The sequence below is a fragment of the Tinamus guttatus genome, unplaced genomic scaffold (assembly GCF_059628265.1).
Source record: "Tinamus guttatus ecotype Peru unplaced genomic scaffold, ASM5962826v1 Tinamus_guttatus_pri_ptg001272l, whole genome shotgun sequence".
NCBI classification, from domain to species: Eukaryota; Metazoa; Chordata; class Aves; order Tinamiformes; family Tinamidae; genus Tinamus; species Tinamus guttatus.
The window spans coordinates 290,181-303,780 of record NW_028289806.1 but is presented as its reverse complement, the minus strand read 5'-3'; the positions used below and the strand labels follow the sequence as shown (position 1 = coordinate 303,780).

Below are 13,600 nucleotides of genomic sequence, written 5' to 3'. Positions count from 1 at the left end.
GGAGTGAGCCACTGAGATGAGGAGCTGGCCTTTTATGTTCTTGCATTGCTCACACTGCATTTTCAATTTTAAGAACAATCTAGTTAGGACTTGCAAATGAGCATGCAGGTTTCATTAGTAATGAAAAGCTCAAACCCAGGAATTCTATTTATAGAGGAAGCCCGAGCTGCAGCACGGAGGCCGCTCTGCCCAACCCGCTGGGCTCACACCGCGCTGCCCAGCGGCTCTCGCGCTCCTGCAACCACCCCGGCTGCCACAGGGCTCTGCATCAACAACGGGGAGCAGCAATCGGACCCAGCCCTAGGCAGCTTGGAATTCAGGCTGTTGCTGAGGCCAGTTTCAGCTGTTTTCCTGGCCTTTTAATCTCCCATGCACAAGAGCTTGACTTTACAGTAGATTAACTATTTAAAAGCAATACTTAAAAAAAAGAAAGTCAGACCACACATGCAATAAAACAATACATCCAGACATATTTAATGCAAGAAGGTTGATGTTCCATGTCACTCATAAATAAGAGACTTTGTTAACAGACGTCACAGGTACAGCTCTCAGTTACACTGCGCGAGCAGGTGCTTTTGAGGAGGAGGCGGCTGCAGGGGACACCTCGCGCCGTGTGGAGGCTCCAAGGACCGAACCCTCAGAGGGGTGAAACACCCGGAGTTTCACTGCCAGGTTTGCAAACAGCTCCCGGCGCCGCAGCCGAGCTGGGAGGGCGCCTGCTCTGTTGCCACACCTGAGGCTCCCTGCTCTATTGCTAAACTAGAGCAAAACAGAGCTGGGGAGGAGGAACCCTGCCCCGACTGCCGATTATCCGTGCGGTCCGAGGAGCCGCCCGAGCGGGGCCGGGAGCTCGTCCCCACCACCCCTGCGGCGCCGGGGTCCCCGCTCTTCATTAGCGATAGCTTTTGCCCTACGTGCTGCGGCTGCCAACAGCTCCAACAGGGATTTCTTTGTAACAGGAACAGCAGCCGGAAACGCTGCGAACACCACAGTTGTGCTACCGCGTTCAGGAGCGGCAGGACCAGCCCACGACAGCCGAGCACGGAGCAGTTCCTCTGCCCCGGCCGCGTTAACCCGCCGAGCAACTCGGTCCCGCCTGAATGAGGGGCAGCTCAGTCCCCCACGCGCCCCAAACGGCGCCGAAACGGCATCCTCCTGCTTCCAGCATAGACACATACACAACCCCTAGGAACAGGGCACTACGTAACACCTATTACACCCACATAGGAATTGTAGGTCTGCATGAAATAGCAAACAAAGTTTGGTGCAAGCGCCAGCATCAGAGCTTTGCATTTTGCTCTGAAAAAAACGAAACACGTAGCGGGTGTGCTCAGCATCAGGTGAATTTTTAACTGGAGGTAGAAAGCCCACACAAAGACAAAAATACATTTCTGGACAAAGTCCACTTCCAAGGCTGAAGTTTCTAACACTACAAATTTAAGACTGCTTTTCAGAATTACAGTCTAGGTATATTTTGGGAAACCAGCCAGCCTGAAGTACTCCTGGGGTAGCTGCAGGGTTGTGTTTGTTTTGAAAGTGAAACTGGTGAAATTTCATGCAATACTAAAGTACAGCCCAAAACAGCTCCAACAAGGTCAGGTCGGTTCCTGGGTGTAATTCCCACTTCTCCAGACAGGGAGGAACTGCTGTGGTTTCGAGGACAGCAAGCACACAGCACACAGGTACCCAGAAAGTTGCTTCCTCCATCGCATTCCCCTCCCCGTAGTTCTCTTTGTAAACCAACACCCAGGTATTTAAAACATGTTAGTTCAATGCTGGCTTCAGAGAGCAGGGCTGGAAATGTTCCAAGTTACCGTAACTTACTGGCATCAAAACGCCATTTCAATTGAGCTATTAGAGCCATTATAGTATTTGCGCTCTCATTGTATTCAGAGCAAAGTAAAGTTCAGGATACTTTGAAGTCTATGCAATATTCAAAACAGCTGTTAAATTATTAGGTAATTAGAGCTGGAAATAATGTAAAGCTTAGAATTTCCTCATCATAGAATTAATATTGAGATAACTGGTCTGAAAGTAGCACTGTCAAGGAAATTTATCTCCCAATTCTGTATCAACTCGCAAAGTCTCTACAAACACAGACAACATCAGATAAGCTCAAGTGGAACTAGTATAACAGTGAAAAAAGTGCTTTTGGTAACAGTAAACTAATGTCTCAAAGTGCTTTTAGTTTGTCAGCAATTAGAAAATCTTCTCTACAAGTTTTTACATTTATCTTACAGTGTTTTTTTGGCAAGTTTACCTAGCTGGCACATTAGGTTTGACTCTGATTTCCAAAGTTCACTCCTCAAAACCTCGCTCAGGTGAATCGGGTTGTTTTGCTCTCCGCACAGCACAAGGCACCTTGCTCAGGGCTGCACTACTGCAGGGCAGCACCCGCAGCGGGAGCCGGCGGATGGGAACGGGTCCCGCGGCCGTTAGCAACTCACCTAGCAAAGCCTGTTAGCGAAGGCACCTCATGCACCAAGAGCGTCACATACTCTGCAGTTGCACTAAAATTGAGCTGCTTGGTCCCTTTAGTTAGACAAACTAAAAAACACATTTTTGGCAGCATATTTCTTTTGCAAGTCACAGCCATCAGCTCTGATAAAGAAAACCAAAACAAAACACCAAAACAGAATGTCTGTTTCCAGAGCGCCTCCCCGCCGCCCGCCCAGGCCTCGCAGCTTTCCTCCTGGATGAGGAATTAGCAAGAGGAACATCCGGGGTGACGGAGCAGGAAAGCAAGGGCTCTAAATCCTGCCGCGCGGCCGAGGGGAAGGCCGGGTCCGGGAGGAGGAAGCGCCTCCCGCTCCCGACCGTCCCATTCCCGTTCGCGCAATTCCCTGCACTTGGCCACCGGCTGCTTCATTCCATCCTCCAGCTGGTTCCTCCTGCTCTCAAGCATGTCAGATTCAAACCAATTAAACAAAAAACCTCTTCATTGGTTATGCACTTAAGAGAACCAGGGATGCTCTTTTGCTTTCTCCTTAGAAGACCTACGAGGCTGCAGTTTTGGCAATAACTCTTTGGGGTGGGGAAGAGGCGAAAGGAAAGCGTTTGCTCACGTAACAGCGCGGCTGCTCCTCTGCGGTAACCACGCTCCGTGACCGTCCTTGGATGGGTCCGAGTCCCAGCTCCGCACCTCCACTGGCAGCAGGTCGCCCGCGGCGCCTTCGCACGACGGGCTGCGACAGTCCCTGGTTCCCGCGGGGAAGGGGGGATCCGGGCTCCGTCCAGCGCGGCGGCCGCGGAGCAGCTCCCGGGAGGAGCTACCGGTGGCCGCTCGGGTACACGTAGGAGATGGGCTGCCGCGTGCCCGGCCTGACCGTGAAGGTGTTCGTGGGCCCGCCGAACTGCGGGCTGCCGTGGGCCGCTCTGCAGGGAAATCCCGGAGAGGGGGTTACTGAGAGCCAAGGAAACCACTTGTCTTTAGTGAAAACCGCAACGCTTTGAAATGGAGGGGGCCGACCTCCCCCTGCCCCGGACGAGCCGACCTCATCCCTGCACCTTGTCGCTCCCCAGGGCACCGCTCCATGGGGAACATCCCATCCCCACACGGGAGCCAATGGAGCACCAACATCCAGCCCAGAAGGGACCCTTGTTTCCCAGGAGGGACCTTGCTCGCCCCCGGGACGCTGTTGGAAGGAACCCCCTCTCCACGGCATTCCTGGGGGTTCTGCAGCCGCCGAGACGCACCGCGCTGCAGCACATCGTCGGGCCCGCGGCGAGGAGCTGCTGCGGCCACGGAGCAAACCTCAGGGCTTAGCAAAGCATGGCCGGGGGAAAGAGCAGAGCTGGTGGGAAGAGCAAAGCGGGAGCCCAGCCCAGAATCAGAGCAAAAAAAGAGCCGGACACCAGGTTTCAAGGAGCATCCAACAGCGTAAAGGGCGTGACTCAGGAAGAAGCCGGGAATGAGCCCAGGAATGCACCTACCTGGTGGCTGCCGCCGCGCCGGCGGGCGAGTAATCCCCGTTCTGCGCCTTGTACTTGGCCTCGCCGCCGGTGCTGCCGAACGGTGCCGCCTTGCCGGGCGCTTCGGCCGCCGTCCTCCTGCCCGCGGCGCCGCGCAGGCCGGTGCTGGCCCAGCGCGCGCTCTCCGCCGCCGGGGCCGGGAAGGCGCCGGGGCCGTAGGCCGCGAGGGTGCCCATGCCGCGCGGGGCCGTGCGCGCGGGCGGGCGCTCGGGCTCGCACATGTACAGGCGCTTCTTGATCAGCGGGCGGCTGTCGGGGCAGCGAGCGCGGTAGCCCGTGGCGCCGCCGGGCTCCGGGCAGAGCGCGCCCAGGTCGCTGCTCCTCCTGCCCGGCTCCGCGGCCCCCTGGCCGGGGCTCCTGCCGTAGCCCGGCCACCGCAGGGGCTGCGGCGCTTCGGCCGTGCGGCCGCCGTCGGGGAAACCGGGACACTCGCGCGGGGCCTCCCTGCTTGGGGCAGCGTCCTCGGCGTCGGCCGCGTCGTTGCTGAACTCCGGCGGCGGGGGGATGATTCCGTAGCCCAGCAGCTCCCCGTTCTCCTCGTCCTTGCCGGGCCCGCGGGGTGGAGAGGCTCCGCGCGGGGACGGCTCCGGCTGCTCCGGCTCGCCCGGCTCCAGGAGGCCTCGCACCAGGCTGGAGGCGGCCGCGCGGCGGCCCCGCGCCGAGCCCGGTGCCTGCGCTGCCCAGCCGTCCTCGGAGGCGCTGGAGAAGGAGGGCGGCCGGTTCTGCCCCTGCACGGGCCCGGCCGAGCGCGGCCGCGGCAGCCGCTCTGGTGCCTGGCCCGGGGCGGCTGCGCGCGGGGACCGCGGCACCACCGTGAAGGAGTAGGGCCGGGACTCGTCGCGGTAGAAGCTGGTGGAGGCCGTTTCCAGCACGGTGACGCTGGGTTTCAGAGCTACCCCAAGCTGCAGCCTCTGTTCCGTGCCGCTGCTGCGCCGCGACGGCGCCTGCCGGCCCCTCTGCGCCCGCTGCTTGGCGGCCAGGAGCAGGGCCATGGGGGAGCCCCTCTCCACCCTCTCGCCCGTGACGGGGTGGATGAGCACGTCGTCCCGGCCCGCTCCCGCGGGGCCCGGCAGCTCCAAGGAGCCCGGCGTGCTCTCGGCGGGACGCGGATCCACAGCTCTCCCGTCGCCGTTCTCGCCCGGGCTCGCGGCACTCAGTTGGTCTGTGGAGTCGGCCCTGGCCCGGTGGGGTTTGTACTGGAGCAGCAACGCGTCGGGCTGCGGAGCTGGGCTTTGCACGGGTGAAAACCTCTCTGAAGAGGAGGGCGAAGGAGAGGCCGAGACCGGGAGCTCATCCTTGGGTTTCTTGGGCTGCTCTGGGGCGCTCAGGCTGCTGCTTGAGGATGCCTGCTTGGAAACTGAGTCTACATCCTCCAAAGCCTCCCTGACGGCAGCGGCACCAGGCACCGGCTGATCCTCCTGCACCTTCTCCTCCTCCACAGCCGCAGCTACAGGTTGGGGCCGACCCGGAGCAGGTTTGGGCAGCATGGGGCCAGCTGGATCAGTGCGTCCCGGACCTGGACGTAGGGAGGCACCACCATCCTCTGGACTCTGCTTGGGGCTGCCCAGCCCCAGGGAAGGTTTTACTTCTTTCTTCAGGGACAGCATGGCCTCCAGCTCATTCCTGATCCTCATCACGCTGCTGGGCTGCGAGCTGGCGGCGTTGCTCTGCGGAGCAGGAGGAATGGCGCCGGAGGAGCTCTCCCTGGCAGCGGCTGCACCCACAGGGATCTTCGCTCTCTTCTCCCGTTCCCCGCCCTTGGGCAACCATGAGTCCTTCCCAACAGGTTTAGTGAGCTGGAGCCCATCGGAGCCGATCCCGTCACTGCCAGCACGATGGGCAACGCCGTTGACGGGCCGGGGAATGACTGGTCTATCCACCTGCTGCTCCTCCCGCTTGGAAGAGGACAGGAGGGCCACGAGCTCGTGTTTCAGCCTGCTCAGGTTGCTGGCCTCCTTCCAGTCCTCGTCTGCACAGGGGTAGTCCGGAGGCGGCAGGTCCAGGTCATTCGCAGTGAGAAACTCGGCCTTGGGAGCAGAGTCCTCCTGGCCCTCCTTTGCCCGCGGAGCCTCGTGCGAGTCCGGGCCCGGCGGCAGGGGCGGGCGGGCAGCTCTGCCGAGCGGCGGGGCCGGCTGCGGGCTCGGCGGCCGGGCGGGCGGCACGGGCAGCCCCGGGGCGCCGCGTCCCCGCTCGGCGTCCCCGGCCGGGCGCGCGGCGGCCGCGGGGCGGATGGTGAAGCAGGGCGGCAGCGGCGGCCGGGCGTGCGGCTGCCGGGGGAAGCGGTCGTGCGGCGCCGGCGCCTCCGCGTCCTGCGCGGGGATGGACGAGGAGCGGGCGGGCGCCGGCGGAGGCACCTTGGCGCGGGGGAAGGTGAGGTGCGGCTCGGCCTGCGCGCCGTCCCGGCCGGGCGCCGCCGCCTCGCCGGCCTCGGCAGCGCGCGCCGGCCCCTGCGCGTCCGCCGGCCTCGCGTTGAGCACCGTCTCCGACTTCCACTTGGAGATGCCCCCGGAGAAGGGCGGCGCCGGCGGGATGAAGTCCGGGGGGGCCGGCGTGCCGGGCGGGGACGAGGCGGGCGGCGGCGCCACGGCAGGCGGCGGGGGCACCTCTATGTCGGGCAGCGTCAGGGTCGCAGGGGCCACCACCAAGGGGGGCGGTGACGCCGGGGCTGGTGGTGATGCCAGGGCCGGCGGGGGCGGCGGCGGCACCGAGGGCGGCGGGGGGATGTCCTCCTCCAGGCCCTCCCCGTCCGCGGGCTGCGGGCGCAGGTCTCCGGCCGAGCCGTAGAGCCGGCAGCCTCCGTTCACCTGGGAGCCTGCAAGGGAGCGGAGCACAGCGGCAACGTCACCCTCCGCACCCGCCGCAGCGCGGCCGCCCCCCGGGATGCCACGTTACAGAGCTCGGCAGCACTCCAGAACTCACTTAGCTGCCGCAAGAGCTTCCAGTGGCTTGAAAAGTTATCAGATATGGAGACTGTTAACAGAGCTTAGTTTTAGCAACAAAATCTTGGGATCAGACTATGCTCCAGGGGCGAGCACAAGTGCAGTCGCTTTGAAGAGCATCCCAAGGGCTTGGCCTTGCTAACACTTAGCACCTCCATGGGCTTAGCAGGAAGATCTCTTACCCAGAGCTGCTTTTTCGTCAAAATCATCGGGCACAGACGGCGTCGGCACAGCCACCCCATGGGATTCCTGCGCGTTCTGCAAGAGTCGCGAGACCGAGCTGTTAGTTTTGTGCCCGAGGTAACAGAGAACAGAGAGGTGACAAGTCCTGTCTCCCAGGCAGGCAGGGCCTGCGGGCTCCAGAGCCAGCACTATGCACTGCGGTCCCTGGTGGCAGCCGCTGGCTTTTTAAGCAGATATGCAGCAGATATGTGAAGTGCTGAACGTTGCCTGGGCCATGGGGATGGACCCTCCTGTCACTTGGATGGACCAGGCGGCACACGGCTATTTCACTGCCAGGCTCAGGGTGCAGAGCCTGGGATGAGCAGCGTTTGACTCATCTAACAGCTCCCGCTGTTCCCTGGCTAACACTGGCACTGCTGGCACAAAGCCAGGTACAAAACACAGTCACCAAGGTACCAGAGAGAATTCCAGCCTTTGGGGAAACCGTCCACAGCAGAGCGGAACAGCTTGGGAACGCTGCCGCTTGCGTGGCTTGTGTTTCAGGGTGAGTCCCTTCGCGTTCCTGCTGCACATTCAGCGCTGTCGAGCTGCTGCAGGACCGTGCAATTCAGCAACCCGCAGCGCGGCGCGGGCGCTTACGGCCGGGCAGTTTGCATAATTGCAGCCACCCACGGCAAGATATTCACGGCCCTCTGACTCACCGGAGCGCCGAGCGGGGCTCCCGCTTCTCACGCCTGCCCGGGGCTGGCGCCTCCCTCCTCCCTGACCGCCGGCGAGGGCTGAGGCCCCGGCGCGCCCGGGCCGGGCCTGGCGCTGCCTCCCCTGCGCCGCGCGGGACGCGAGCGGCTGCGCCAGGCTCGGCAGCGGGCGCCGCACGGGCCCGCGGGAGCAGCAGCGGCCGCTCCGCGCGAGGCCGGAGGCGCCGCCGCGTCCCGGCGCAGCGGGAGCAGCTCGCCCAGGGCGCCCCTCGTGCCAAGGGAGCGTTTTCCCGCCGTGGCTCTGTGCCGCGTCGCTGGCGCGGCCACGCTCTGCGCACAGAAGCTGAGATAAGGACGGAGTCGGCGCCCGTCGCCTTTGCCAGGCTGTATCGCTATTTCTGCGGGAGATCACTGCAGGATTCCAAAGTCTCCCGGAGCAAAGGTTAAGCTGTGCCCCTGCGGAGCCTCATCCCGGGCTCAGCGCTGCATTAACACTACGCACTCCCGGGCGCGGGGTCACGAGAGCTGCCGGGGCTGCGCCTGCTCCAGCAGCAGCCCAAGGGCCTTGGGAAAGGGCAGCGGGACCCTGGGATTCCCCTGCCCTCGGAGGAGCAGCGAGGGAACACGCGGACGGTGCCAGGTCTGCCACACTGCGGGCGGCCAGAAACCCTCCCAGACCACGAGCCAGTTGTGCTGGGGCAGGAGGGACCTTCCCCCCATGGCCCAGGAGGCTGCTCAGCTCTGAGCAGGCGTCCGGCCGCACTCCCTGCCCTGCCAGCACCGTAGGCACCACCCGCCTGGGATGGTGGAAAGCATCGGCAGAAAGGAAGGACCTGGGGGAAACTCCATAAACCATTAGCAACTTGGGGCCCATCATTCCAGGAGGTCCAGGAGCCGGGCAAGCCCGTTCCACAGCAAGGGTTTGTGCTGCACCCACAGCACCTCTCGAACCGGAGAGGCCCATGCCCACGTCACGGGCGGCTCCCCGAGCGAGGGCACCGCACGGAGCGGGCCGAGGGGAAGGAGCGTTTCCTCCCGCGCCTGCCAGGGGCGCGACGGGCGCCACGAACCTCCCGCTGAGTCAGGGCGGGCGGGAACCGGCATTTCCAGTCCAGGGCGGCCCGGCCGGGCTTCCCTGCGCGCCCGGCATCCCGCTCGGGACGAGTTTCGCTGCAGGGACCGGGCATCCCCCTCGGCGCTCGGTGGCACCAGCCAGCGCCCGGGCCCCGAGCGCGGCATTCCCAGCCCCACGGCGCCGGGCAGGGCGCGCGGCCCAGCCTCGTCCCGGGGGGAAGGGGTTCCTTGGGCTGCGGGACAGCCCCGCGCAGGCTGCGCCCCGGCTCTAACCACCCTGCGGCCTCGTCACGGCACCGCGAGCGCCCCACAGCCACTCTGGTGGCCTCCTCATGCTGTGCCAGAGCGGTGGGCGCAGGGCGAGCAGGGAGAGCAAACCCTGCGGACGAGGGTTCTCCAAAGGCAGCAAGAAAGCTCCACGGCTGGGGTGACAGCTCCTGTTTATCCCAGGACCATTCATGCTGCTTATTTCTGCACCACACATTTCCATGGATAAAATATTTAGAAGCTCTTGTGAGCAGTAAAAGCCCAGGCGCTCTCTGAGAACACGGTCCTGCTCTGAGCCCCGAGTGAGAGGAGCCTCAGCCCCCAGCCCTGCACAGGTTGCTCCATCCTTGGAGCTCCAACACGACTGCATCCACCTGCCTCCTCCTTCCAGAGGCAGGACCACCCGGTACCAGCCACGCGGCCCCGTAGCCTCCTCACTACCCTCTCGATTGCCCTACAGCAAGACCAGTGCGAGCCCCTTAGCTCCTAGTTACCCTGCTAAGGGCAGTCAGCCCTGTGGCTCGAGAGGATGAGGATGTGCAAGGAGAGGAAGGCATCCCTCCACCCGAGGGGATGCACTTGCAAAGCATGAGGCCTTTTAAGCACCTGTGACCTGCACCTTGCACTTTAGAACCAGCGATCGCTGCCTCCAAGACACACGGGTGGCCGGGGACGTCCCGGCAATACCGGTGACCCTGAGGAACCCGGGAGCCTCGCGGTCCCTGCCCGGCCGGCCCCGGCGGCAGCGCGGAGCCCGCGCAGCTCCCATCCCCGCACACGGAGCAGCGTCTCCCACCCCGGCAGGGAAGGGGCGGCAGTGGCTCCGTGCAGCCGTGCGGAGAGCGGCAGGACGCTGCCGCCCTGCCCGTCCCCGCCGCATATTTTCCGAGCTTGTGATGTTTGACATTCACGTGCAGTGTTTGCTCTGGGCGGGAGGAGATGCTCTAGGAGGGCGTTTTGTCCCTCGGAAGGGATTTCCTGTAAGTGACAACAACAGCGCGTTTGCAGTTGGATGGCTCAGAGCGACGCGATGGCCCCACAGCCCCGTGCTCGGTGCACAGCCCTGCGCTGGGGACGGGACGGCCGCGCCACCGCTCCGCAGCGGGTACAGAGTGCCACGCCAGCCCCATCTCATCTCCGCACTCAGCACTTCCTCCTAATTGGAGGACGCAGGGCTGATAAAGCTCCCGCCCAAATATCTCGCCTAGGTCCATTGTAAACCAGGAACTGGGATCACCTCCTAATCCCTCGAATCCACCTTCATTAGAGAGTGGTTTTGCCTTCCACTTCTTCCCTTCCCTGGGGTAGGGGAGGTGGCGGCAGCCCGGCCCCGCGGTGCTCACCAGGGGCAGGAACGTCAGCAGCGGCCGCACGCGGGGCCGAGGTTTGAGCGTCGCCGTGCCGGAGTCGGTCATGGTGCCGAAGCGGTTCTCGCCATAGTACACCTCGATCACGTCACCTGCGAGGAAGGGAAGGCCGTCAGCAGCCGCATCACGCTACAGGCAGCGGGAAGAGACACAGGCAGATGCCGCCTAGGTCAGTAAGGGCAGGGAAGTCTTTGCCATATCCACACACAGGAACGGGAGCGACTCGGGAGCCCGAGGAGCACCTTGGAGACGAGCTGAGGGGGAGCAGCTGCCAGGCCACGCTCGTGCATGCAGGGAATAATGAGCCTTAATGGCAAACAAGGTACTTGAGCTTGAGGAGCACAGAGCAGAGGTCAAGCCCATTCGGAAAGGGTTATTTCTGGTTGTAAACAAATACTCAAATTCCACCACAGAGGGTCAGAGGTAGTACCCATAGCTTGCAACTCATTCTCTCTGTCCCCAAGAAAACCAGGGCAGAGCCCTCGCATCAAGCGCCGGTCAGCGCCGCTCTGCCAGCGCTGCTGAGCTCGGACGTGGTGTTTTCCTTGCACGTTTTTCCCCGATGCCGCAGGAGCCCCCGCGGCTGCTCTCCCACCCTGGCAGGGCCCCGCTGCCAGCACCGGGGTGACTCGGGGTGGCTCGGCAGCGCCCTGGGACCCCCAGTGCAGCGCGGACACGCAGCGCCCAAAACCACCCTGCGAGCAGGGCCGGTGTCACAGCGGGGAGGACGCAGGTGCTGCCGGTTCCCAGCCCCGCGCCTTCGCCGTGCGCCACACCTCTCCGCGACAGGTTATATCTGACAGTGAATAAAGCTCGTGAAATTACTTTAATTACGCTCTCTGTGCCCGATTAGCAGCATGATTTAACAAGCAGAAGCAGCGAAGCACGGAAACGAAGCACCAAAACCCCAGCTTGGCCGGGAGGAGGGACACAAATAACATGTCACCCTGGTGACGAGCACGAAAGCAAAGTGCAGGGGACCAGGAAGGGGCACTGAGGGGCGATTGGAGCAACAACCCCAGGGAACTTTCCCACCCAGCAGGTTCCAACAGGAGTTTCAATGAGCGGGGGAAAGCAGACACCCTCCTGCTGCTCCCTGAAGCGGCAGCTCTTAGAAGCAAATCACTTCTTAAAAGAATAAATAAACAAAAACTCTGGAGCAGCGTCTTCAGAGTGGATTTCGTCCTCAAACAGAGCGTTTCTGTCAAGGATTGCACAAAAAGGAGCAGCTGCAGAGCAGGGAGGTTGCGCAATGCCCCAAGCGAGGGAAAGGGACGGGCTGTGCTCCTGGTGCCAGGAGGTTTCCCAGGCTCGGGATGCTTGGGGAATCCTGCCATGCCGGAGAGGGAGCCCGGGCAGCGCAGGGCGAGGAGCCGTCTCTCCCGCACCTCCTTCCCCCCGAGGCAGGATGCCCCGCGGCCGGGGCCTTGGCATCGTCCTGCAGCCTCACCAAGCAGGTCCCCATCCGACCAAGCCAAGGAAGCCGGAACGGGAAAGCGGAGACGGAGCAGCTCAGGATCCGGAGCGACGGGAGCTGAGCATTACGCCAGTCACCAGCGAGACCCGGTGAGAAAGTGGATTAAAGATCACAGGGCTGTTTGATCCTAGATTACTAAGCATCTCCAACCCGAATGCATTTAATTAAAGAGCAAAACGAAGTGCTTGCAGTGGTGTTTCTCTGCTAGATAAACAGGACTTGCCTGCCGGGATCCCGGCCCCGGCGAGGCCCGCGCCGCTCGGCCGCCGTCCTGGGAGGAGGCGGCAAGCGCGACCGTCACCGAGACCCCCCGAGACCCCATTCCGTCCCCTACGGGCAGCTGGACCATTGCGGCACGGGCGCTCGGTCACCCCGAGCCGGGGTCCCCGGCCAGCAGAGGTGCCGGTGACGTTGGCTGCTGCTCAGGAAGCTCTGAGTCAGGGACCCGGCAAACCTCCGCCCAGGCCCGTTTTCCCTCGCTCCTCCGTTCAAGGGTTGCACAAGGCCTCCCTGCCCGGAGCGCCTCGCGCCCGTTCCACGGCGGGCAGAGCCACCGGCGGCAGCGCCCGCGGGACCGGCGCACGTCTCGCCCCGCTCGCGGGGCTCCCACAGCCCAACCTCCCGGCGCTGCCGCGCGCCCGCAGCTCCCTGCCCGGCCCCGCTCGTCCTGCACCCCCGGCCTGAGCCGAACCCAACAACGCTGCGAGGAAACCACAGGGAAACAAGGGACTCCTGGGGAAAACGGGCCTCAATGTCCCCTTGCCCCACACACCTGCCTTGAGGGAGCGACTAAGCGCTGGGGTAGGAGGGGAGCTGCTGCTACGAGGGAGAAAAGGGACCCGGACGGATCCTTGGACCTTTTTAGCCAGGTCAGCGCCACAGAGAGGACTGCGGCCCCACAGGAGCCCGGGGCTGTTCTCAAGCAGGTGGTAGCTAAGGAGAAGCCTTCACGTTTCCTTGTGTTCCCCTTACAGAGGGTGATTCCAGCTGCTCTGGAAGCTTTCAACAGGTTGAAACTTGCAGTTTTGTAACCCGGCCATATCAGATCGCTCCTTGAGCTTTGCCGCTCTGTGGACAGGGACTGTGATGGTGGCAGCCAAGCTGCCCTCCTCGTGGCGGCCACCAGCTGCGACCGGGCACCTGGGGGCAGCAGGACCCTCCCTCCCCCCAGGCTGCGACTCAAGGAAAAGGCAGAGCAGAAGCAAAAGCAGAAACTGAAATAAGTGACAACAAGAGGGGGAGCGAGACTGACCGGTGCCCCCCGCGCTCTCGGACGTGACCTCCTGGGTGAAGATCCAGGGCGGGTTGGTGGCGAAGAGCGAGGTGGCGGCGGCGGCGCCCTGCGCGTGCTTCCTGCCGAAGAGGCGGCTGAAGGTGCCCTGCACGGCCTGGTGCTTCTTCATCCTGCCGCGCGCCCGGCAGCGGCACCGGTACCGATACCGGTACCGGCCCGGGCCCAGCAGCTCCCGCCCGCAGCCGCCGCGGGGCCGCCCGGCCGCACCTGGTCCCACCTGGTCCCACCTGGCCCCGCCCGCGGTGCCGCCCCCGGCCCGGCCCGCCCGGTCCCGCCCGCGGTTCGGGGCGGCGCCGCCCTCCTCCCGCCCGCCCGGCCCGGCCCGGCCC

The 13,600-nt window shown here is 63.5% G+C and overlaps 1 protein-coding gene across 1 annotated transcript; it reads right to left on the bottom strand.

Annotated features, from left to right (window-relative positions):
- Positions 1–3,269: 3,269 nt before the first annotated feature.
- Positions 3,270–13,380, bottom strand: CUNH6orf132 (chromosome unknown C6orf132 homolog). The gene is made up of 5 exons (XM_088538912.1): positions 13,230–13,380; positions 10,477–10,592; positions 7,094–7,169; positions 3,934–6,784; positions 3,270–3,375 (listed from the first exon to the last, which is right to left on the bottom strand). Exons 1-5 carry the CDS (start codon positions 13,378–13,380, stop codon positions 3,270–3,272), a joined length of 3,300 nt encoding a protein of 1,099 aa, XP_088395038.1.
- Positions 13,381–13,600: the final 220 nt, after the last annotated feature.

What these genes read in the sequence shown, in the direction of transcription:
- CUNH6orf132 (XM_088538912.1), bottom strand. Translation starts at nt 13,380, where the DNA reads ATGAAGAAGCACCAGGCCGTGCAGGGCACCTTCAGCCGCCTCTTCGGC. An exon ending in TGACGAAAAAGCAGCTCTGG is followed by an intron (nt 6,785 to 7,093) that starts GTAAGAGATCTT and finishes GCTCCCTTGCAG; the next exon opens with GCTCCCAGGTGAACGGAGGC. An exon ending in GGCGCGGCGGCAGCCACCAG is followed by an intron (nt 3,376 to 3,933) that starts GTAGGTGCATTC and finishes ATTTCCCTGCAG; the next exon opens with AGCGGCCCACGGCAGCCCGC.